Genomic DNA, 25,086 nt, shown 5'->3' with positions numbered 1-25,086 from the left:
CCTTCCTAACCTCAGATCCAGAGACCTGGAAAATTCTTCCGTACTTCCAACTATGCGAGACTTATCATTCCCATCAGCCTGGCTGGGGACAAAAATATTTCTATAGCTGACCATCACGGAAAAACATTAGATTAGATGGAGAATTCTTGTCCCGTCCAAAAATTATGGGTTGATCTTTCACACCGGATGTGCAGAATGGGCTCTGAATCTTTCATAGAGAAATACTTTTTTAAAAATAAAATAAGGGAGGGGGAAACACATAGTATTCCCTTTCCCCCCCCCTTCTGGGGTTTCCTCATTTCCCTTCCGGCGCATGGATTTCGGCCAGCCCGCTTGGAGTTTGGAGGCAAAGACGTTGGCCCACTTTGCGCTGGAAGAGAAAGTGGCTTTGTTTTGTGCTCACAAGGAGCTAGTCTTTGGCGGCACTGGCCTGTTTCAAACGGTCAACTTCGGAGAGCCGACGTGCCGTTTGGGAGGCGTAAAGGAAGGAGCAGAGATTTGGGAGGGGAGGCGATTCTGTTTTTATCCCCCAAAAGTTGTGTCCTGCTTGAAGACTGCCTGAGTGAGTTTTTGGCTGCTTGACAACAATCCTCACCTCTCCGCTAACTCATTAAAAGCAGCATCCTTCAAGCTTGGGCACTTGAAGCGGGGTGGACTTCAACTCCCAGAATTCCCGATTCAGAGATCAAAGAGACCAACTCCCACTCAAGACCAGTGGGGTCTCCAAAGTTGGCAACTTCAAGACTTGTGGACTTCAACTCCCAGAATTCCTCACAGCCAGTTTTTTTTTTTTTTGTCTGCTGCATGTTTCTGGCTGGGGGATTCTGGGAGTTGAAGTCCACCCCGCTTCATGTGGCCAAGTTTGAGAAACACTGATTCAGAGATCAAAGAAACCAACTCCCACTCAATATTTATTAGACCAGGGGGAGTCTCCATACTTGGCAGCCTTAAGACTTGTGAACCTCATCTCCCAGAATTCCTCAGCCAGCGTCTTTCTGCCTGTTGCATGTTTCTGGCTGGGGAATTCTGGGAGTTGAAGTCCACCCATCTTCAAGCTACCAAGGTTGAGAAACACTGTCCTAGAGGAAGAAAACTGGCCACCATTGCATTAACCCAGGACTATCGTAGGAAAAGGCTCAAACTGGGCTGATGCAACCTGCAAAGAAGGTCACACACACCCCCAATCGAAAAAAAAGGGGAGGAAACAACGAATGGAGGGCCGTGTGTGTCCCAGCGCTCAGGGGACTCAACCCATTCTGCATGACTACCTTGAGCATTGCGAGTCGTTGAGGGGCTTCGTAATTGTGGCCTTGGAGCAGCCAAAGACGTCCCGATAGTTTTCGTTTCTTTTTGTTATTTTCCAACCTCCGGGAATGTGATTATTGGGGAGGTGTTGAGTGCGAATTCAAGACGAGAGGCTGGGGTTGCTCCAGTCAAGGTCCTCTTCCAGTTTCTTGGTCCTCCTTCGTCCTGCGCCAAGCCTTCAGAGGACGCTGACCCGCTCGGCCAAGCCTTGCATCTCCATCTCCTGCTCTTGCTCTCTAGCCTCCTCTTCCTCCTCGTCTTCCTCCTGCAGCCGGCGAACGCGCAGGTGCTCGGGGTACTGCAGGCTGTGCTCGGCAGCAAAGTGCTCCCAGCGGGCATCGTCGCTCTCATGGGTTATGTAGCGCTCGCCCATCCGGCTCTCCAGCTCTCGGAGGTCCAGCCAGGTCTGGTAATCCTAAACGGGGGGCAGATGGAAACCACAACGCAGGTTGGCAGCATTTGCAGGCGTCTCAGGGACCAGGTGGTGACCGGCCCAAAGAACTAAGAATGACACCTGGGTGGCCACACTGATCACACTCCCGTCCACACTGAGAGGGCAAGCCACAAGATTGTGAGGGCAGATCTCACGCTCTTCTGGCACTGATGGTGTTGCCTAGTTGGGTAATGAAACGCCTGCAAAACAACCAAGCTCAGAGAACACCAAGAACCCCAGAGTTCTTGTCCTGATCGTCTTCCCCAACTTTGCAAACCCTCCTCCCTTCTAGCACTGATGATGTTACCTACTCTGGTCATGAAACGTTTGCAAGAAAACAACCAAGCTGGGAGAGCACTGAGGCCACTGTAGTGGGGAAGGCTGACCTCCAGTGAGCCATTCGGGTCAGGAGAGCCCCCACCTCTTCCACCTACCTGTAGCCAAGTGTGGCTGAGTGACTTATCCACACTGTAACGTTTCCGCATCTTCACCTGCAGCAGGTTGTTGATCAGGTCGATGGCTAAGAGGAGGCAAGAGGAGGAGCAACCCGTAAAACCAGAGCAGTTTATCAATGAACTCATTCGTTCAATTTCTATCGCCACCCAACTCAATCCAAGTGGTGCTAGGTAGGCATGGACGGATGGATGGAAAGAAGGGAGAGAGGAAGGAAGGAAGGAATGGAGGGAGGGAGGGAAAGAAAGGAAGGAAGAGAAAGGAAAGAAAGAAACCAAGAAGAAAGAAAGAAAGAAAGAAAGAAAGAAAGAAAGAAAGAAAGAAAGAAAGAAAGAAAGAAAGAAAGAAAAAAGAAGGGAGGGAGGAAGAGGAAGAAATAGAGAGGAGAGAAAAAAAGGAAGGAATAAGAGAAAAGAAAGGAATAGCAGGGAGGAAGGAAGAGAGAAGGAAGGAATAGAGAAAAGATAGGAAATAATAGAAGGAAGGAAGGAATAGAGAGAAGGAAGTTAGGAAGAAAAGGAAGGAATAGAGAGGGAGGGAGGGAGGAAGGGAGGAAGGAAGAAAAGAAAAGAATAAACGAGGGAGGGAGGAAGGAATAGAGAGGGGAGGGAGGAAGGAATAGAGAGGGGAGGGAGGGAGGAAGGAAGGAATAGAGAAGGAAGGAATAGAGAGGGAAGGAAGGAAAGAAGGAAGGAAGAAAAGGAAGAAATAGAGAGGGAAGGGAGGGAGGGAGGAAGGCAGGAAGGAAGGAAGAAAAGGAAGGAATAGAGAGGGGAGAGAGGAAGGAATAGAGAAGGGAGGGAGGGAAGAAGGAAGGAAGGAAAGAAGGAAGGAAGAAAAGGAAGGAATCGAGAGGGGAGGGAGGGAGGAAGGAAGGAAGAAAAGGAAGGAATAGAGAGGGGAGGGAGGAAGGAATAGAGAAGGGAGGGAGGGAAGAAGGAAGGAAGGAAAGAAGGAAGGAAGAAAAGGAAGGAAGGAATAGAGAAGCATGGAAAGAAGGAAGAAATATGCTATGCTGGCTTAAAGCGACCAAGGTTGTCAAAACACCCAGCTCCGATCCTTTCAAGCAGGGCCTCTTTCCAAAGACGATTTACCTCCGACCGAAATCTGTCGCCAGGGGTTGTGCGGGTACATGAAGTCGGCGTTCTGGATCTGGTCGTTGATGTCCTCGTCCTCATTGAAGGGGAAAGTGCCGCTCAGGCTGACGTACATGATGACGCCCACCGACCACATGTCCAGCGAGCGGTTGTAGCCCTGGTTGAGCAGCACCTCGGGGGCCAGGTAGGCCGGGGTGCCCACCACCGAACGCCGGAAGGATTTCTCCCCAATGATGCGGGCAAAGCCGAAGTCACACAGCTTCACCTGCAGAGCCGAGACGGGAGGGAGGGAGGCTTAGCCCGCAGGGGTAAGTTGTACAGGCCGTCCTCCACTTACAACCGTCCGTTTAGTGACCGTTCATAGTTAGGACGGCACTGAAAAATGTGACAGGATCGTTTCACACTTATGACCTTTGCAGCCTCCCCGTGATCCAAATTCAGACTGCTTGGACCTTGAATTAACTTGAATTCTTGGAGAATTGTGGTTAACTATCCCACAAACGCACTTTGGATTTTGGGGTGAAAGGGAAGCTAGTGTGCTTTGTCTGGGGGTGTCCAGGAGGAGCCTCAGTGCAAGAAACGGTTTACCTGCGGAAAGGGCTCGGCGGATGCCAGGAGGACATTTTCAGGCTTCAGATCGCAGTGGACAATGTTCTTGAAATGCAGATGCCGGAGGGCAACCAGGACCTGAGGAGACAGGAAGCGTCCAGGAAAAAAAAAACCTTGGCCATCACGTAACTTCTAGTATCAATGGAAGAGAATCTTTGTAATTCAGGATTGAACTGTGGGGTCCTTGGTGCTCTCTAAGTTTGAAGGATTTCTTCAGACATTTCATTACCCAACTAGGTAACATCATCAGTGGTAGAAAGGAAGGGGATTTGTGAGTGGAGAAAAGGGAGGAGGAGTAGGAGGACAACTGTGGGGTCCTTGGTGCTCTCTAAGCTTGATGGATTTCTTCAGACATTTCATTACCCAACTAGGTAACGTATTCAGTGTTGGGTGTCCTTCTCCTTCTCCTCCTCCACTCTGCAAACCCCGTTCCCTTCTAGCACTGCTGATGCTACTTAGGGAACGGGATAAAAGGATCAGAAGCAAAGTACAGAAGTTGCATTTGACATGTGGATAACTTAGAAAAAGGACCAAGGAAGCCCCGTCTTTCTTTTGAGATTGCCGGATTCATTCTGACGCTAGAAGAGACTTGATAGCCCCAAACGGGATTTCTGCTCTTTGTTTTAAGGAACCTATAATCCTCTGGGAAGAATCTCTAATGTTGGTTTGCAGATCAAGGCAGAAGCGTTATTTTTAGTTAGGACTCTGGAGCCACCTAGTGACTGATCCCTGTATTACATTCTTCAAAATTTATTTATTAAGAAATTTTCTAAGTAAGTAAGTAAGTGAGTACATAAGTAAGTAAGTAAGTAGAGGGAGGGAGGGAGGGAGGGAGGAAGCAGCGGTGCTATTCAGCAGGTTCTGATAGGTTCTAGAGAAAGGGTAGTGGAAATTTTGAGTATTTTGGAGAACCAGCAGATACCACCTCTGGCTGGCCCCAGAGTGGGGTGGGAATGGAGATTTTGCAGTATCCTTCCCCTGCCATGCCCACCAAGCCATGCCCACAGAACCAGTAGTAAAAAAAAATTGAATTCCACTACTGAGAAGAAGGGAGGGAGGGAGGGAGGGAGGAAGGAAGGAAGGAAAGAAAGAAAGAAAGAAAGATAAATAGATTTGGAGAAGCATTTCTACCTGGGTGATCAGGAACTTGGTCAGCCTCTCTGGCAGCCGGCCCTTCTCCGAAGACAGGATCATCTCCAACATATCCCCATGGAGTTTCTCCATCACGACAAAGACCTTCTCCGGGGTCTCAAACATGCATTCCAGATTTACAATCCCAGGGTGCCTCAGACTCTAGGATGGGGTCAAAAGGAAAAACAGGAGGCTTACCCTTACGGAAAGGGGGCTCCCCAGCCCACCCCTGCAGAGAGAATACTGCCAGGCTGAGTGCCACAAAAGAGTCAATTAGTTATTTTATTTATGTACGCTGAGAGCATATGCACCAGAGACAAATTCCTTGTTGTGTCCAATCACACTTGGCCAATAAAGAATTCTATTCCATTCTATTCTATTCTAAATAACCTTTGTTGTCATTTATTTATTTATTTTACACACTGACACACATTGAAAATGACATTCTGTCGCTTGTATAGTTAAGAAACATGAATACAGTAAGGCATTAAGGCAATTTGAATAAGGCAATCCCATCATTTAGAACAGTGTTTCTCAACCTTGGAAGCTTGAAGATGGGTGGACTTCAACTCCCAGAATCCCCCAGCCAGCAGCGCTGGCTAGGGGATTCTGGGAGTTGAAGTCCACCCATCTTCAAGCTTCCAAGGTTGAGAAACACTGATTTAGAAGAACAGTAAAATTACCAGCCTGAAGAATAATACTGTTATAATAGTAAAATCAATGTGGGGGGGAGGAAGCTGTAATTAATAAAAAATACTACATCTAGAGAAAATGCCATGCGGTAGCACTGTGCTTCTCAGTCTTGGTTACTTTCCAATGTGTGGACTTCAACTCCCAGAATCCCTTCCTGGCTGAGGCATTCTGGGAGTTGAAGTTCACAAGTTGCCCAAACCAGGAGCCCCAGGTTTTAAAACCTAAAGTCCAATCTTAATGTATTTATCTATATCGTCCAATGACCCTGGCAAGTTAATTATGAAAAATGAAATAAAAATGAAAAGCGAGAGTCCATGGACAGGGGTGTTGCAAGGCTGGATGGACCTGGCTTACCTGTAGGATGGCGACCTCGTTCCGCAATTGGCTCTCCTGCTTTGTGGGGAAACGAAGCTTGTCGATGACCTTCACTGCCACGTCCCTCCCTGTCTTGCGGTGTTTCCCTGGCAGGAGAAGAGGGAAAGAGCTCTTAGCAAGACGTTATGGAGTTAGTTGGTTCTAACCCACCTCCAGACCAGCTCTGAGTCTCCCCAGAGATGACACGTCCTCTGACAAGGCGGGAATCCTTGGGGGGGGGGGAAAAGGGTTGGTAGATGCCTTCAAGACTTCATCTTTGGCCCCGAATGGGACCATCGTCTGTTTCTAAGGGTTGCTAAGGCCAAGGGCTGATTTTCTGGAAAGGGAAACTAATTTCTGGAAAGGTAAACAAGGTTGACTCAGACTTCCATCCTTCCGGGGTCGGTAAAATGAGGACCCAGATTGTTGGGGGCAAGAGGCTGACTCTGTAAACAGCTTAGAGAGGGTTGGAAAGCACTGTAAAGGGGTATATAAGACTAAGTGTTATTGCACTTCCTTCCTTCCTTCCTCCTTCCCTCCCTCCCTCCCTTTCTTTTGCTTCCTTCCTGCCTTCCCTCCCTCCCTCCCTTCTTCCTTCCTCCTCCCTTCCTTCCCTCCCTTCTTCCTTCCTCCTTCCTTCCTTCCCTCCCTTCCTTTCTTTTGCTTCCTTCCTTCCTTCCCTCCTTCCTTTCTTTTACTTCCTTCCTTCCTTCCCTCCTTCCTTTCTTTTGCTTCCTTCCTTCCTTCCTCTCCTCCCTCCCTCCCTCCCTCCTTCCTCCTTCCCTCCCTTCCTTCCTCCCTTCCTTTCTTCCTTCCTTCCTCCCTCCCTCCCTTCCTTCCTTCCTTCCTTGTAGTTAGAATGCAGTATTGCAGGCTAACTCTGCCAATTACCAGAAGTTCGATCCTGACCGGCTCAAGGTTGATTCAGCCTCCCATCCTTCCGAGGTGGGTAAAATGAGGACCCAGATTGTTGGAGGCAAGAGGCTGACTCTGTAAACCGCTTAGAGAGGGCTGTAAAAGCACGGTGAAGCGGTATATAAGTCTAAGTGCTATTGCTGTTGCTTGCTGTACAAGTAATCTTTGACTTACAACAGTTCGTTTAGTGACAAATTGAAAGTTACAAGGGCACTGAAAAAAGTGACGTATGATCGTTTTTCATTTACGACCGTTGCAGCATCCCTGTGTGGTCATGTGATCCAAATTCAGGCACTTGGAAACTGGCATGTACTTGTGACGGTTGTGGTGTCCCATGATCAAATGATCCATAGCAATAGAAATTTCGGGGTCAATTGTGGTCGTAAGTCAAGGACTACTTGCACAGGGATAGGGGGAAACTCCACTTGTGGCTCCCCTTCAGTTGCTGAACTTGGGTTCTCAGCACAGCAATGACCAGAGACCACCAAATATTGGAAGACCACAACTGGTCCTTTCTGAGATCCAGGATCATCTCCAGAGTCATTCCCACAAGCTTTGAGGTCTGCATCACAAAATTTCAAGAATGGCATGGTGGAGGGTTGTGAAATGAAAACAAATCCGCCCTCCCTCCTCGTTTTGACTTGTGTGGAGAGCTGCCATCTTGACGTTTTGACACCCGCCGTTCTATCACAAAATCTGGGAAAAGGAAGCCAAGCGGTTGACTTACCTCCGTAGACCACACCAAACTGACCGGAGCCCAGGACCTCATCTGGGAATATCTGGTAGACGGTGGCGATGTCCTGCAATTGGACAAAGAAGTCACCTCTTGGTGACTTGGACAAAGAGGACACCTCCAGCAGGTGATGAGATCAAAGAAAGAGATCCAGAGGCAGAAGAATGGTGGCTTGTAGGACACTCACCACGTTCTCCTGGATTTGGCTGTTGGACACGGAGATCCTCAAAGACGCTTGTCCTAGATGAGACAGGACAGAAAGATTTAACCTCCTCCATCTCTTCATCCCTGGAAGCTTTCAAGAAAAGACTGGACTGCCATCTGTCAGAAATGGTGTAGGGTCTCTTGCTTTGGTGGATGGGTGGGGTTGGACTAGATGACCTACAAGGTCCCTTCCAACTCCGTTAATCTGTTGAGACATCTTGACTCTCTCTTCCCTCTGCTGCACCAGGAACTGGGCCCCTGGAAGCAACTTGGCAGACCAAGAGGGCCACGATGTATCTCCAAGGACCCCAAACCAACGAGAGAAGGCAATGTAATACCCTTTCCCATCATTAGTGGGCAGTGTTGCGCAAGGAGCATGCTCAGAACAGAAGCCTTGATTCAGCAGGATTGGCAAGGAAGTCCTCACTTACTGACCATTCAACAAACTGTTCGAAATGATGCTAAAAAAGGAGACTCGTGACCGGTCCCCAAAGTTATGGCCGTCGCATTGTGCCCAGGGTCGCATGACCGTGATTTGGGCACTTGGAAAGTGTTGCATATTTATGACGATTGCAGCTTCCCAAAGTCACGTGATCTCCATATGCGACCTTCCCTGGCAGATCCTCACAACCTCTCACAACCTCTTACAACCTGACACCCGTGGCTTCCCCAGAGCAAAGTCAATGGGGAAGCCGGCAGGAAAGTTTGCAAGCCATGGTCACGTGACTTTGTGTTTAACGACCTCAAGGGATTCGCTTAATGACCACACCTGGAACTGACCTCGTCAGTCAGGCGGTTGTGCGCCATTCCACTTTACAACTGCACTGCTTGCAAACAGAGCTGCCGGACCCGATTGCTGTCGGTAAGTGAGGACGACCGACCTATGCAAACGTTATCCGGGTTCATGCAATACTTACTGTGGGGGGGCTGTCCCTGGGCAGCCGGCACCCCCTGCAGGACGACGGGCATGAGGGCTTGGCGGAGGGCCGTCTCCCAGGCCTTGGCGTGTTCCAGGCCGTCCCCGCCATGCTGGGGGTTGCCGGGAGTGCCGTTCTCGCCCACGTAGTAGGTGGCGTTGGCGGTAATGATTTCAAAGCAGTGAGGATTTGCCCCGGACGGCACGAGGGAGAAGTCCTGAGCTTGCTCCACAGTCAAGATCTCCGACAACGGGATCTCCTGGAAAGGAAAAAAGGACGATAAATCGGCTTTTCTCCACAGATACGTCCTCGCTTTACGACCGTTGGCTTAGCAACCGTTCAAAGTTACGGCAGACACCCCCCCCCAAAAAAAGGTGCTTATGGCCTGGTTCTGAAGTTCTGACATCTGTCCACCTTCCCCCTGTGGTCATGTGACCCCTATTTGGCTCATTTATGGCTGTTTGGAGTGTCCGGTGAGATTGACAACATTTTTTTGCAAAAAACCAAACAAACAACGGAGTTTATTTCCAGTTCTGGGCAAAAAGACCCACAAATAGCGAAGCAGGGGTTCCAGTGGGGGCTGTGGGAGATGCTGGAACCTGGCTCTGAGCAGGGGGTGGAGTAGATGACCTCAACGGTGTCCCTCCTTGCTCTGGAATCCTCTACTTTATTTATTTATTTATTTGTTTTAATTTGTATACCGCCCTTCTCCAGCAGGACTCAGGACGGTGAACAGCCAGAATAAAAACAGAACGTACAAAATTTAAAAACAGTTTAAAAATAATTAAATATTTTTTTGCCACAATTTAAAACAACCCAATTAAAATCAATTCAATTTAACTGAAAACAGTGGGATCAAGCCAGCCCGGCTAAGTGAAATAAATAAGTTTTCAGGGCCCGACGAAAAGTCACCTCCTGGGCTGTGAAACACTAACAGCTCCTAATCCGTTCATTTTTTCTACCCAAAGGTTTCAGTTGAGAGAAGACACCCCACCCGCCCCCAGCGAAGGACCCCCGAGCTTGCTAGGCCAAGGGGGTCCGTCCGGCTGCCCACTTTGGCCCCTGTCCTGGAGACCCCGAGGAGACAGGCTCACCTTGTAGTAGCGGTTGCTACTGTTGTTCTGGAAGAGGGTGAGGCACTTGCTGTCCAGCCGCCAGTAATGACGTTTCCGCTGCGAAGGGGAAAAAATAGAAAATGTTTGGGGGTCGGGGGGGGGGGCAAGGAGAGGAAGGGGCTTCTCTCTCCCAATGAAAGCCCCCCCCCTCTTTGCTCAGCCTGCTAAGGAACTTGAAGATAGGAGGACTTCAACTCCCAGAATTCCCCAGCGAGCATGCTAGCAAAAATTTAAGATGCATAAACTACATCTCCCAGAATTCCCCAGGATTCACGCTAGCAAACTTTAAGATGTGTGGAACTACAACTCCCAGAATGCTAGCAAAACTGAAGCTGTGTGAACTACATCTCCCAGAATTCCCTGGCCAGCCTGCTGTTGTACTGAAAGACGAGTGGACTTCAATTCCCAGAATCCCCCATCTTTTTCAATTGTGAAGCTTGAGAAACTCCGCTCTAGAGCAGTGTTTCTCAACCTTGGTAGCTTGCAGATGGGTGGACTTCAACACCCAGAATCCCCCAGCCAGCGCTGCTGGCTGGGGGATTCTGGGAGTTGAAGTCCACCCATCTTCAAGCTACCAAGGTTGAGAAACACCGTGTTAATCTCTGCTCTTGTGGATATTTTATTTCTGGCCAGGAAGTGTAGTGATCTTTTAGCTTTTTGATTGTCTCTTTTGAATGGTGTGTAAATGTGGTCCATCTCTATGTGCCCGTTGATGGCCGTTTTGTCTGAGTGCCGCTGGCTGGGGGATTCTGGGAGTTGAAGTCCACCCATCTTCAAGCTACCAAGGTTGAGAAACACTGCTCTAGAGCAAGGGGGTCTCCCAACTTGGCCCCTTTAAGACTTGTGGACTTGGACTCCCAGAATCCCCCAGCCCCTGGGGAAGGGGGCAGCCCCTCCCTCTCGCTCACCAAGGTGTCCTTGTTGCTGAAATGCACCATCCAGCCTTCCTTCAGGGCCGTGCTCGACTTGCGCGTCGTCTGTCGGACCGACTGCACCACTCGCATCAGGGGGATGTACCCTACGGAGCTGGGGGTGGGGGGCAGAGGGAGACGGGGGCACAAGTCAGCGTGGTTGGAGGTCGCAGGGCAACTGAACACCCCCCCAAGATGAGGAGGGGGGGTTCACTGGAAGTCCTGAAAAATCAGAATTATCAACGGCTACGAAACTGGGAGGAGGATTCGTAATGCAGGTGGTCCTTGATTTACAACCAGAATTTGAGCCCCAGAGCCGAGAGGATGGCGCACTCGGGGTCTCTGCCTCACCTTTGCGACTTCTGGAGGCTCTCCACGTCTTCGTCCATGCGCAGCTCGTTCTCCGAATGAGATCCCGGGATGATCCCGGAATCGTCGGACTCGTCCATGAGCGAGTTCTTATCCGCCTCGCTGAGATCACTCGATTCTTCCATCGGCACATCTGAGGGGAGGAAAAGGAATCCAGTGAGGCAAATCCAACCCTGATCCCAGGCACATCAAGTTTCTAGTCCTCAAGGTTCAGGAATAACCAGCAATTGCCAGAGATCTAGTAATCCTGATGCGTTCGAATCGTGGGCATCTCGAAACGGTCAAACGAGGTACCAAAGAGGTAGTCCTCGCCTTACGACCACAATGGGACCAGGATTTCCTCTGCTAAGCAAGGCAGTTAAGTACATCACGCTCAACTTTATGACGTTTCTGCCACAGTCGTTAAGCAAATCTCGTAATTAGAAACCGTGCCGGAAGGTCAGCTCTGCAACATTCCTCCTGCCCCTCCCAGAATAAAATCCCACCCTCGGCAACAGCCTCCTGCATCTTGCTCCACCTGCAACACGAGACGTCTTTGGAACTCACCGCCACCATTAAAGGACGCCTCTCCCAGACAGTCGTTGGGCACCCGGGTCGCACAGCGCTTGTGGCAGTTGAATTTGCAATCTGGAGGGGAGTTGGGGGAGGGGGAGGAGAGAAAGAGAGAGAGGAGGCCATTTTTCAGTGACCCCCCACCCCAAAAGTCACTTGCTGGCCCTGCGTCTGTGAAAAGGGGTGGCCCGAAGGCTGTAATGCCATCAGCCGCCAGCAGGGGGAGACCAGGAACAAAGCCAGCCTCACCCCTGCAAGGCTGCAAATATCTGGTAGCAGGGAGTTCCCCATGCCTCCTCCCCACCTCACCTTTGCACTGAAGGCCCTGGCGGAAGAGCCCCTTCAGGAGTTTCTTGCAGTACTGGCAGACGGTGGGGCGGGTGTAGGAGTGGATGAGGAAGGTGTGGGGCACCTTCACCTTGGAGAGGAAGAGCTTGTCCAGCTCTATGGGGCGGCCGATGTAGGTGCAGGAGGTCAGGCGGCGGGGAAAAAGCTCCGTGGTACTCCGGCTCTGGACCAGGAGAGAAACAGGATCAGTGCAGGGAGAGGAGAGGAGACAGACAGGAAGGGAGGGAGGGCGGGAGAGAGGGAGGGGAGAAAGGAAAGAAGGAAAAGAGGAAAGGAGGGAGGGAGGAAGGAAGGAAGGAAAAGAGGGAGAAAGGAAAGAAGGAAAAGAGGAAAGGAGGGAGGGAGGGAAGAGGAAGGAAGAAGGAAGGAAGGAAGGAAGGAAGGAAGAAAAAGGGAGGGAGGGAAGGGAGGAAGGTGGGGAGGGAAGAAGGAAAAGAGGGAGGGAGGGAAGGAGGGAGGGAAGGAGGGAGGGAAGAGGGAAGGAAGATGGGGAGGGAGGGAGGAAAGAAAGAAGGGAGGGAGGAAGGGAGGGAGGGGAGAAAGGAAAGAAGGAAAAGAGGGAAGGAGGGAGGGAGGGAGGGAAGAGGGAAGAAAAGTGGTAAGAGGGAGGGAGGAAGGAAGGAAGGAAGGAAAAGGGAGGGAAGGAAGAAAGAAAGGAAAAAAGGGAGGAAGGAAAAGGGAGGAAGGAAGGAAGGAAGGAAGGAAGGAAGGAAGGAAGGAAGGAAGGAAGGAAAAAGGGAGGAAGGAAGGAAAAAGGGAGGAAGGAAGGAGAGCTGCTTTGGAGTGGCCCGAAACTGTTAGAAATTACTGAATCCTAAAAGTGACACACCGATGAAGGAGAATTCATGCTCCGCCCCAGGCGCATCAGGTTTCTAGTCCTCAAGGCTCAGGAATAACCAGCAGAGCCAAAGCAAAGCTGCCTCAGGCCCGGCGGGGGGGTGGGGTGGGGAGGCAGGGCTGACTCACCAGTTCGTCCGGGGCGCAGGGCAAGGATTCTGTGATCGACAGCCGCAAGGACTGCGAGCTGACCAGCGAGGTGGACGAGAGGCGGCGTTTCCTGGCGCTGCTGCAATTGTTGGGGATGCTGAAGGCGCAACGTTTGTGGTAGTTCAGGCCACAGCCTGTGGGGTGGAAGAGGCCACCGGGCCAAGAGAGTGAGAAAAAGGCAAGGGTAATTAAAGTATTTCTTTAAATAATCATTTAAAATGCTTTGCCAGTAAAGTTATATTCCTAAACCGTTCACTCTGCACGCCGAGAGGGAATTTACAACACCTCTGCAGGGTAGGCCAAGGCTCAGTTTTAGTGTTTCTTGTCCTTTAAACTGGATGTGGACTTCAATTCCCAGAATTCCCTAGCTGGGGAATTCTGGGAGTTGAAGTCCATACAGCTTAAAAAGTTGGCCAGGTTACAAACATTACTCCATTTTACGCATATCTCTCAGGCCCCCCTTTCCGATGGTCCAAACTCTGGGCCTATCCAGATGTTTCAAGACCCCAAAAAGACATTTTTTCCACATGGAAAATAAAAATAAAGACTTTTACGAGGAATAGATTGCTCATTCTTACCGCTACGGAAAATAAGAGCTATAGACCGCTATCCGATGGCCATCACGAAAAAGGGTGTGTGGGTGTGAAATCTCTAACAATCCCTGTTCTCTATTGTAGCTTTCCCTTCCCCAAATAAACCCCGTTCTACAAGCCGGTCCTGAGTGCAAATCTAACTTTCTTAGAAGTAGAAAACTGCATGTAGGGGTGGGGGGTGGGGACAGAGAGGTTTCTTACCATCACATTTGAGGCCTTGGCGGACCAAACCGAAAAGCATCTCTCCGCAGTGGTCGCAGAACGCCGGTGCCCGGTACGAGTGGACGTTGAGAGCGTGCGGACGGATCTGGAAGTCCTCAAAAGTAGCCGAGGCTGTAGAAAGAAAGAGAGAGTGAGTGAGAAACTGAGAAGAAGAAGGAATATCCAAAGAATTTTCCTTTCCTTTCCTTTCTTTCCATACCCCTTCCATACCCTTTCCTCCTTTTCTTTCCCTCCTTTCCCTCCCCTTTCCCTCTTCCTCCTTTCCTTTCCCTTCACTCTTCCTCCTTTCCTTTCCTTTCCCTCCCCTTTCCTTTCTCTCCTCCTCCTTTCCTTTCCTTTCCTTTCCCTTCACTCTTCTTCCTTTCCTTTCCCTCCCCTCCCCTTTACTTTCCCTCTTCCTCCTTTCCGTTCCCTTCACTCTTCTTCCTTTACTTTACTTTCCCTTCACTCTTCCTCCTTTCCTTTCCTTTCCCTCCTTTCCCTCCCCTCCCCTTTCCTTTCCCTCTTCCTCCTTTCCTTTCCCTCCCCTCTTCCTTTCCTTTCCTTTCCTTTCCTTTCCTTTCCTTTCCTTTCCCTTCCCTCTTCCTCCTTTCCTTTCCTTTCACTCTTCCTCCTTTCCTTTCCTTTCCCTTCCCTTCATTCTTCATTCTTTCCTTTCCTCCCCTTTCCTTTCCCTTTCCTCTTTCTTTTCCTTCTTTCCTTTGTTTTCACTCAAGAAGCAAAACCTTTTGGTAAGGTTAGTGAGGCTCTTAATTTGCTGATCTCCAAATCTCAAACCAAACCTTTTAAGTGGGTTTTTAGCTAGCAGAAGACAAGATAAGTAAGTAGCTGCCTCATTTTATCTATCTCTCTACTTGTACCGGTATATATTGCTTGAATTTAGGTATTCTGGTGCAAATGATCAGATCTATAAACTAACAGAAGGGGCTGCATTCACAAAGCTAAGACAGATTTTTTTATTAATGTACTGCAAATTAAAATTAAGCAAGTTTAGCTGCTGATGCATTTACCTGATTGCTAAACTTACTTTTAAATTAGGGAAGTTGAGAAAGAGGAGGAGGAGAGGAAGAGAAGGGGAGGAGGAGGAAGGAGAAGATAAGGACTGGTCCTTAGTGCTCCCTGAGCTTGGTGGCTTTTCTTGCAAACGTTTCATGACCCAACTAGGGAACATCATCAGTTCCCCGCCTTCCCTAACCAAGGCACTTTACCTGAGAGAACCACCTCCACCAGGTCACCCTCCTGAATGTCGGAGGCGGCTCGGACCAGTTGTAAAATGTTGGTTGTTGAAGAGTCATGTTTGAACAGCAGGATTTTATCATAGAGGCCATAAAATCCACACTCAGGAAACTGCAAAACAGAAAGACCAGCATGGATCAGATAAGCAATGCTGAAAAAAACCCTGCAAAAATCAGAATTTTGGTACCAGGGAAAGGCACCTGCATGGCTCTAATGCAGTGTTTCTCAACCTTGGTAGCTTGAAGATGGGTGGACTTCAACTCCCAGAATCCCCCAGCCGGCAGCGCCAGCTGGGGGATTCTGGGAGTTGAAGTCCACCCATCTTCAAGCTTCCAAAGTTGAGAAACACAGCTCCAATGGCTCAAGGATTGAGGGGAACACAGCTTTGCACCCTCTCTAGCTGTATACATAGTCCTCATTTAGCAGCTACAATCGGCAATTCAGTCACTAAATGAAGCGGCCATTAAGGGAAGCCACAACTGTGCTTATGAAGAAACGTCAGAGTTCCTTCGCTTTATGAACCTGTGAAAGCTGTAAATGAGGCAGTGGCTAAACCAGGATTATCTAGATAGGGAGATTCCTGCTGGACCCCCAAACCTTTTGGGGAACACCCCAAAAAACCTGGAATTTCATGGTTCTGGGGGGTCTCCCAAAATTCTACATAATCTACATAATTCTACATCATCAAAATATCAACATATCAAAACATAATCAAAATAAACAAAATATTATTTTGACAGGCCTGCGAAAATAATCAATATTTATCAGGTAGGAGCAGTGCTCTGTGTAGAGCCCCTTGGCAACCTGTGAACTAAACTCCCAGAATTCCTCAACCAGCATGGCTGCCTCAGGAATTCTGGGAATTGAAGTCCACAAATTACCATCCAGGTAGTCCTTGACTTATGACCATAATTAAGCCCAAATTTCTTTTACTAAGGTACTCGGTCACTAAGCGAGTTTTGGCCTCTATTATGACCTTTCCTGATCCAGTTGTTCAGTTAGTAACACTGAGCGACTTTGCTGGTCAGACGGTCGCAAAAAGGGATCACGTGACCCTGGATCCGCCATCAGTGTGAGTCAATTGCCACGTGTGTAAAGTCACATGACCCTGGGGAATGCTGCGACAGTCGTAAGTGTAAAAAAGGTCTCTATTTTTCAATGTCGTCGTCACTTCAAATGGTCACTAAATGAACAGTTGTAAGTTGAGGACTGCCTGTTGTTGCCCATCCCTGCTCTAAGGCAGGGGTCTCCATCCTTGGCAACTTTTAAGACTTGAATTGTCAAGGTTGGCTGAGGAACTCTGGGAGTTGAAGTCCACAAGTCTTAAAGTTGCCAAGGTTGGAGACCCCTGATCTAGGCCATTTATACCCTGTGCGTACAAGGGTGCCAGGCAATGCCCATTTTCTTCTGCAAATACAGGTAATCCTCAATAGTGTGGGAGTAGGAATGGATTTCCAGAGGAAAAATTGCAGACTACAGGAACCTTTTGCACCACTCAGGTGACCCCGAGGACACAGGTAACCCTTCAAATGGCCTCAACGACCCTCTAAGGCAGTGTTTCTCAACCGTGGTAGCTTGAAGATGGGTGGACTTCAACTCCCAGAATCCCCCAGCCAGCAGCGTTGGCTGGGGGATTCTGGGAGTTGAAGTCCACCCATCTTCAAGCTTCCAAGGTTGAGAAACACTGCTCTAAGGGGTCTCCAAACTTGGCAACTTTAAGACTTGAATTGCCAAGGTTGGCTGAGGAATTCTGGGAGTTGAAGTCCACAAGTCATAAAGTTGCCACGGTTGGGGACCCCTACTCTAAGGCATCCTGCAAGATCCTGAACTTGAAGAGATTGGTTTATTTTATTTCAAGGGCAGGTGTGTTCTCGGGAAAACACAAGCCCAAAAAAATAAAACACCTGCTGTCCAGGTGGGGTGTTTTTATTTTGAACGCCTCTTTTCCCCTAGTCCTTCCGGGAACCACCCCCCACCCCCCACCCCCTTTGAAGACTGTGTCAGGCAGGATAACAAACTCCCCTGCAGGGGAAGAAAAGAGCTTCTCTCTCTGTCTCTCTCGCACTCGGGGCAAGAAACCGAAAGGCAGGTGGCCCTTTGTGGCGCTGCCAACTTGGCACATATTTTGCACGAGGCTTTTCAAAAATGCAGACCGATAACCGTGGGGCGAGCCGGGGGGCGGGGGGGGAGGGAGGGCAGGCGGAGAGGTGAATTCGAATCTGGAGGGTTCCGGGGAAGGCAGGCAGGCAGGCAGGCAGGCGGAGGCCGAGGGCTGCACAGGAAGCAGACGTGTTCCAGGCAGGTAGGCAGGCGAGACAGCCATGCGAGGCCTCCTGGCACTGACGGTTATGCAAATCTCGGCTGTGATTTTTGAAGGGCTGGTCCAGCTGATTTCCCACATTCCTTTGCAGGACAGATTGGCCCCAAAAGCTTTTCTTCTTTTTCTGTTCCTTTCTTTCTTTTGCTTGCTTGCTTTTCCTTCCTTCCTTCCTTCCTTTCCTTCTTTCTTTCCTTTTCTCTTTTCTTTCTTTTCTTTTCTTTCCTTCCTTCCTTCTTCTTTCATTCTTTCTTTTCTTTCATTCTTTCCTTCCTTTTCTCTTTCCTTCCTTTTTTCTTTTCTTTCATTCTTTCTTTTCCTTCCTTCCTTCTTTCTTTTTCTTTCCTTCCTTCCTTCTTTTCTTCCTTCTCCATCACTCAAGATTTACAAGAAGAGGTTGGACCACTTTTTATCCAGAATAATATAGGATCTCCTCCTTGAGTAGAGGTAGGACTAAAAGATCTCCAGGGTTCCTTCCAATTCTGTTATTCTAAGTCCTTCCTTCCTTCCTTCCTTCCTTCCTTCCTTCCTTCTGTCTTTCCTTCCTTCCTTCCTTTCCTTCCTTCTTTCCTTCCTTCCTTCCTTCCTTCCTTCCTTCCTTCCTTCCTTTCCTTCCTTCCTTCCTTCCTTTCCTTCCTTCCTTCCTTCCTTCCTTCCTTCCTTCCTTCCTTCCTTCCTTTCCTTCCTTCCTTTCCTTCCTTCCTTCCTCGCACACACGCTACAAATGGCACCACACAGACATACATACAGTACCAACAGCACCACTTCCTTCTAGCCCGCCCCCCCTCCCCATCTTCATCGCCCCATCTTCATAAACTGCAGCCTTCCACACAATTTATTGCCATCAGAAATGCCAGTTACAAACCCTTGGGGGTGGGATGCTCCCCCCTAAGCTAGGACAGGGCTCTTGGAGGAGGGGAATTCCAGGCCCTGCTGTGATAATAAACCATCCCTTTTTTAAAGCAGGGTTAGCCCCCACCCCAACCCCCCCGTTCTCAGCAGAACCCCTCTCTGGAGTCCAAAGACGGCTGCCATCCCTTATGAGTTTACAGGAGAGTAAATCTTACAGCACTGAATTGCCATAAGCCACCAAGAATCATTGGATACGAGATGGGCGGCAAATACATTTTATAAGTCAATAAATAAAAATAAGTACACTGAATTCCGCAGAGCTTCTCCCAAGGAGTTGCATACCGCCTGAGGATTTGGCTGCCAAATCTGTCATTTAGGAGGGCCCCCTCCCCAGGCAAGGCAGCCCTGCGCTTGACGCCGCAGGAAAGGCCAGGAAAACTTTGTTTTTGTCCCAAGATCAAATTCCTCCCTCCTTCGCAATGCACACCCAGGGCCCTTGCAAGAGAAGAGACATTTTCTGCCAGGGGTGGGAGAAGTGCCAGCAAGGCACCCTGGGAGTTGAAGTCCCGCACATCTGGGCAAGGCCCGCCATTTGGAGATGGGTCAGCCTCGCCTCCGTCTCCAAGCGCTCTGGAATGCAACCCTCTCCCCTCCTTGAAAAGGCCACAGCTGCTCAGCTCGGATGGGCAGGGGGGAAGGCCTCAGGGTCTCCTATCCTATTGCACCAGCCTCCTCCCTCCACCACTGCCCAGCTGCCCAGCATGCAAACCTGGGTTTAAAAAAAAAAAAAAAACAACTTCTAAAAGCGAGAATAAATTTAAGGGCAGCTAAAACCAGGCTGAGGTAAGGAGGGGGGGGCATGGGGGCGAAATGCCAGTGAGTCACCCAGCTGGCACCAGCTCGGCGGGAGTGCAAGGAGGGAGCAGGCAGGAAAAACACCAAGAGGTTGCACAAATGCCAGTCTTTTTTGGGGGGGGGCTGTTCCCTCCGATTGTAGGATTGCATCAGGGCTGGGGGGGGGAAGCCAGACCCCTGTCTGCCTCCTGTCTGCCTCCCCCCCCCCTTCCTACAGGACTATTTTGGGCTTCAGAGGGGATATGGAGCAAGGGATCCCTGGTTTGTAGTTTTGCCAGATGTTGAAAGATACCCCATAGGAAAAAAAAACCCCACATACACACAAAACGGGTGCTTTCCTATCCGGTTCAGCGTTCCCAAAGGCAACAGCTGGCAAGCAGATGTGCAGCCAGGAAAACCACCAAGAACACAGGCGTGGGTCGGTTCTCTGCCTTTAGGACTGGGCGTTTCCAAGGTAGATTGCCCCTGAACATGGAGGATCGGTGGCATTAAGCAGGGACTTCTCCCCGAGCAAGGTTAAAAGCTTTGACATTTGCAAACCAGCTGGCAGAGTTTGGATTTTCAAGGATGCGTTTCTCAAATTTGGTCACTTTAAGAGAAATGGACATCAACTCCCAGAATTCCCCTGCTGGCGGAGGAATTCTGGGAGTTGAAGTCCACTTCTCTTAAAGTGCTTTAGGGCTTTCCCACTCTTTCAGAAATGAGATTATTTGCACATCCTCAATCCACAGCTAAAAAGGGCCTTGATCAAACTACTCCATTCACCCCAAATGCACTTAAGTCTAAAATTAAAAATAGGGGTGCCAGCATGGTGAAATAAAGTGAATTCACCCGCTTTACGGACTATCATGAAACTAGAAACAGGCCTTGCCTTCAGAAGAAGCAAATTCCCAAAAATAAAACCTCCGTCTTACTCATGAACGCGTGGGACCTGGTCACACTTTACCTAAACTTTTAGTGTATTGTGCCACAGTGAGTATCCAGTTCACATTTCCTGCTGGAGCAGGGGGCTGGACTAGAAGACCTCCAAGGTCCCTTCCAATTCTGTTATTTTCAACCGGAGATTAGATTCCACTTCTTCCCTTCTAAAGAATTTGCTTGTCCACTTAAGTCTGACACCCCCCCCCCAGATTTCCTGTCTCCTGCTCAGCCACAATACGGATCCAAGGTCACAGGTTTTCAGCCCCGTTCAAAACGGATGTTTGGCCAGCCATTTCTCAGCTAAATCGGTCATTTTACAGGGAGTCCTTGGCATACGACCACAATCATTGCTAAGTAAGACAGTGGTTGAATGAGGCGCGCCCGATTTTACGACTTCTGCCGCAGTTGTTAAGCGAATTGCTGCCGTTGTTAAGTAAAACATGTGGTCGTTAAGTGAAAATGAGTCAGTTGCCAAGCGTCCAAATTTTGATCACCTGACCGCAGAGATGATGCAATGGTCCTAAGTGTGACAGTCACTTTTTTCAGTGCCGTTGTAACTTCGGTCACTAAACAAATGGTTGTAAGTTGAGGACCACCTGCAAATAGCAGCTCAGACAAAGGTTGTCCAATCTCTTCTTAAAATCTCCAGTGATGAAGCATCCACAACTTCTGGTGGCAAGTTGTTCCACTGATTAATTGTCCTCACTGTCAGGAAATGTCTCCTGAGTTCCAGGTTGCTTCTCTCCTTGGTTAGTTTCCATCCGTCGCTTCTTCTCCTGCCTTCAGGTGCTTTGGAGAATAGGTGGCCCCCCTCCCTCTTCTTTGGGGCAGCCCCTCAAATATTGGAAGACTGCTGTCATGTCACCCCTGGTCCTTCTTTTCATTAAACTAGAGATACCCAGTTCCTGCAACTGTTCTTCGTATAGTGAGTTTATTTCTGGCCTCAATTGCAGTTGTAAGTCGAACAATAGCAGAGTAACCTCATTGGAAGGGACTTCGGAGGTCTTCTAGTCCAACCCTTGCTCTAGTAGGAGACCCTATACCAGTGATGGCTAACCTTTTTGCCCTCACGTGCCAGGAAGGGGGGGGCAGGGGAGGTTCTCGCGCGCATGTGCCCACACCCATAATTCTATGTGCCCCGCCCCACGCATGCGCGCGACACCCCCCCCTCTCTTGGCACGTGATGGCCCGTTTTTCTTTCTCACCTGGCTCCAGATCCTCTCTATGCATCTGGGGAGGGCCAAAACAGCCTTCCCCACCCCCTCAGAAGCCCGAAATGGCCCATTTCCCAGTTGGACAGGAAGTGATGTTTTTTGCTGTCCCCAGCCTCCAGAGACTCCCGGAGCTAAGCTGGCGTGCCAGCCAACATGGCTCCACGTGCCACCTGTGGCACGCGTGCCGTAGGTTCACCATCATGGCCCTATACCATTCCATACAAAAGGCTGTCCAGTCTCTTCTTAAAAGCCTCCAGTGATGGAGCAGCCACAACTTCTGGTGGCAAGTAGTTCCACTGGTTAATTGTTCTTACTGTCAGGAAATTCCTCCTTAGTTCTAGGCCGATTAGTTTCCATCCATTGCTGAGAGACGGGCGCTCTTCAAATACGATCAGTGCCTCAAATCAACTCCTTTGGGCTGCTCAGAAGCCAGGCAGGCGGGGGAGAAAGGAAGATCAAGGACCTTCCTGTGGCTCTTAAGAGCCACGCAGGCCCCACCGAGAGGTCGAAGGCCGCTCTCTCCTTCAGCCGGAGGTGTCCAGCTTTCCTTCTGACCCCAGCAGCAGCAGCAACGGATGCAGAGAGAGGGCGGCTTCCATCCGGGAGAAGCCCCCAAAGATTATCACTCTCCAAAACGGGGGACCGTTTCCCTTTCCTGCCGAGCGAGCAAGCGGGCGGGCAGGGCCCAGCTGCCGTTTCCGCTGCTTTGCCGTCACGTAAAAAGCCTCGCTCAGCACCATCACTGTTGTGCAGGGAGAGGAGACAAGAGGTTGACGCCGGGGTCTCTCCAGCTACGGCTCTCTTCCCCGGCTCCGAGTTCAAGTTCTGCACCCATCAGGGAAGTTTCTGCACTGGCTGCTCCCTGTCTTAACAAGACGGACCTTCCTTCCCCCCCACCCCCCACGTGCCCCCGACTCCCAAGTAAGACCCCCCACCCAGACTGGATCGAAAGGGCCACCTGCAAAATGCAAACTTCAGAGCGCGCCACGAATTCTGCAAGCAGCCTCTGCAACACAACGTGGCAGCGTGAAAGTTTTTTTTTTTTTTAAAGTCAGCATCACACCTCTTTGTTCTTTCCCCGTTTCCATTTCGGGGGTTTCCCAGCCCCCGATTTTATTTCTCCCCCCCCCCCCACCGTGGCTTCCTGAAGTCTATGCTGTCTCCCTCACTGTCATTCAGGAGGTGCTGCCACATTTGTATATGCCCTGACACCCTGTAAACTAACATTTTTTTCAAACTTGGCAACTTGAGCTGCAGGCCACCCAGGGCCAAGTTTGAAAAGAAACCATTGTTTCCAACTGAATTGGGGTTCAGTTGGGCATCTCGGCTTAAAAACTGGAGGCTTTTAAGAAGAGACTGGACAGTCATTTGTCTGCAATGGTCTAGGACAGTGTTTCTGAACCTTGGAAGCTTGAAGATGGGAGGACTTCAACTCCCAGAATCCCCCAGCCAGCAGCGCTGGCTGGGGGATTCTGGGAGTTGAAGTCCACCCATCTTCAAGCTTCCAAGGTTGAGAAACACTGGTCTAGGGTCTCCTGCTTGAGTAGGGGGTTGGGCTAGAAGACCTCAAAGGCCCCTTCCAGCTCTCTTATTCTGTGTGTGAAATCCAAACCATTGTACAGCCAGTGGGACGGGGGTGGGGGTTGGACAGGACGACAAACCTTAAAGCCCCCTCCTCTTTTCTTTTTGCAAACAAGACAGACCTTAAGAAGCGTTTGGAGGATTATGGATGCTGAAATTCTACATTTTTTTTCCCCCCAGGATATTTGATACCGAGAGCCCGTTTGGTCCAGTGGTTAAGGCACCGGACTAGGAAGAGGGAGGCCGTGAGTTCTAGTCCTGCCTTAGGCATGAAAGTCAGCAGGGGAACTTTGGGCCAATCCCCAGGAGGTGGCGAGTTCTGGTTTTGCTTTAGGTACGAAAGCTGGCTGGGTGTCCTTGGGCCAATCCCCAGGTGACAAGTGAGTTCTAGTCCCACTTTAGCTCTGAAAGCTGGCCGGGTGACTTTGGGCCTGTCCCTTTCTCTCTTAGCCCAACCCACCTCACAGGGTGGTTGTTGCTGTGGGGAAAACAGGAAGAGGAAGGTGTGTTGGATAGGTTTCCCCACCTCGAATTATTTGTAAGAACAACGAAGGTAGATCCGCCTGGCCTCTTTATTCAACTCCGCTGCTTCTCTCTCTCTCTTCCTAATTTCATGTTTCCCTCTAACCAAGTCACTGACCCGGAGACCTTCAATGCATTCCTGCCCCTTTGATCCGCCCCACACCTGTCCAGGGAGCTGAGCTGGGCTAACAGGGACAACCAGAACCGGTTTTCCTGCTATAATGGCTCCCTCCTTCTCCAGGCCAAGAAGCCCCTCGCCAAAAGACCTGCCAATCAGAGCAGGCTGTGTGTGAGGCTGCTGCACCAGCAACACACCTGTCCCAAAGGTGTTTCTCCTCCTCTTTTCCCACCCACCCCCAAAAAAGGCAACCTGGGACTTTTCTTGCTTTCTGAGAAGTGAAATGTTTTCAAAGAAAAAAAGACCCCAAAAAAGTCCATTTGCCTTTTTTTTGGGGGGGGGGAACCCAGAAGCACCTTGGCCACAACCATCACCTGGAAAGTCTCCATAGACTCACCTGTACAACACACCCAGCCGGCCAAAGGGCAGCGGCGGCCCAGCCCGAGGCTCCCCGGACGGGTCTCCAGCCTCCCCGACCCGTCTTAAGCGAAGCGCTCCGGAGCCCGGGAACCGCCAGTGGCAGAAGCCGCGGAGGGACCCCAGGCGAGAGCCCGGCCGGTGGGCTTCCCAGCTCCGGGAGCTCCCTGCCCCGAAACCCTCCGGCTCCTCCGGACAGCAGCGCGGCGGTTGCTCCTTTCCACCGCCTCCCCGTCGTTGCCCCGCGTGGAGACCCCGCTAGCAACCGCGGAGGCCAGAGATGCCGGCATCTCCCCTGCTCTCCTGGTGGTCCCCTTTCCTTCCCCTCCCCCCCACCCCTGCTACGGCCGGGCCAAGCGCCCCCCACCTCCCCTTCCCCGCGGGGCGCCCCCCCCACCTTCTGGTCCACGATGGAGCAGGCCAGCTGTTTGACGTGGGCGAGGTCGCAGGCGGCGGGCAGCAGGACGTACTCGCGGGTCAGCCCGATCTGCAGCTGGAAGGAGACCCCGGGCGGGCCGGGAGGGGGGGCGGCCGGCTGGATGGGCTCGGGGGCGCCCGCGGGCGAGGCGCAGGCGGGCAGGGACGCCATCCAGGCGCCCGCGGGCTCAGCTGCCCTCCCCGCCGTCTCTCTCGCTCGCTCGCTCGGCCCCACCCGGGAGAGGCTGCCTGGAGCCCTCGGGCGTCTCTCCGGCCACCGGGACGCGTCTCCGAGGACGCCGCAGCAGCGCCCGCCCCGCCGGACAAACTTTTCTCGCTCCTCCGCCCCCCCCCCACTCCTTTCCCCCGAGGAGGAAGTGCGGGGAGTGACGGGCCGCGCGGCCAATGGGGAGCCCCGGGGATGAAGTCACGGAGCCCGCCCCGTCGCTCCGGAGTGGAGCCGGAACGGGCCGCGGGGAGGAAGCGGAGCCCCAGGGTCCCCGGGCGCGATTGCACCGGCCGGGCTGCAAGGAGAGGCTGCCGCGCTCGCCCGCCCCCGCTCACCAGCCCTCGCCTGGCTGCAGGACGCGGAGCCGGTGCCTGCGAGCATGTGCAGAGTGCACTAAGCCCGAGCCCGCCCTGCCCTCGCGGCTGGAGAGAGGCCGGCGCCGTCGAGGAATTTGCAAGCTTTTGCT

General features: G+C 51.0%; 1 protein-coding gene across 1 annotated transcript; it reads right to left on the bottom strand.

Annotated features, from left to right (window-relative positions):
• Positions 1 to 992: 992 nt before the first annotated feature.
• On the bottom strand, positions 993 to 24,773 carry PRKD2 (protein kinase D2). Its single transcript, XM_087876504.1, has 18 exons — positions 24,372 to 24,773; positions 15,150 to 15,288; positions 13,921 to 14,052; positions 13,106 to 13,260; positions 12,101 to 12,302; positions 11,786 to 11,866; positions 11,222 to 11,372; positions 10,868 to 10,985; positions 9,939 to 10,016; positions 8,845 to 9,103; positions 7,911 to 7,963; positions 7,718 to 7,790; positions 6,076 to 6,182; positions 5,029 to 5,190; positions 3,877 to 3,975; positions 3,286 to 3,553; positions 2,173 to 2,258; positions 993 to 1,720 (listed from the first exon to the last, which is right to left on the bottom strand). The coding sequence occupies exons 1-18, from the start codon at positions 24,561 to 24,563 to the stop codon at positions 1,484 to 1,486; spliced, it is 2,592 nt and encodes an 863-aa protein (XP_087732630.1). The 5' UTR covers positions 24,564 to 24,773; the 3' UTR covers positions 993 to 1,483.
• Positions 24,774 to 25,086: the final 313 nt, after the last annotated feature.

The sequence above is a fragment of the Pantherophis guttatus genome, chromosome 10 (assembly GCF_059756535.1).
Source record: "Pantherophis guttatus breed Tessera chromosome 10, ASM5975653v1, whole genome shotgun sequence".
Lineage (NCBI taxonomy): Eukaryota > Metazoa > Chordata > Lepidosauria > Squamata > Colubridae > Pantherophis > Pantherophis guttatus.
This window is presented reverse-complemented; position numbering and strand designations above follow the sequence as displayed.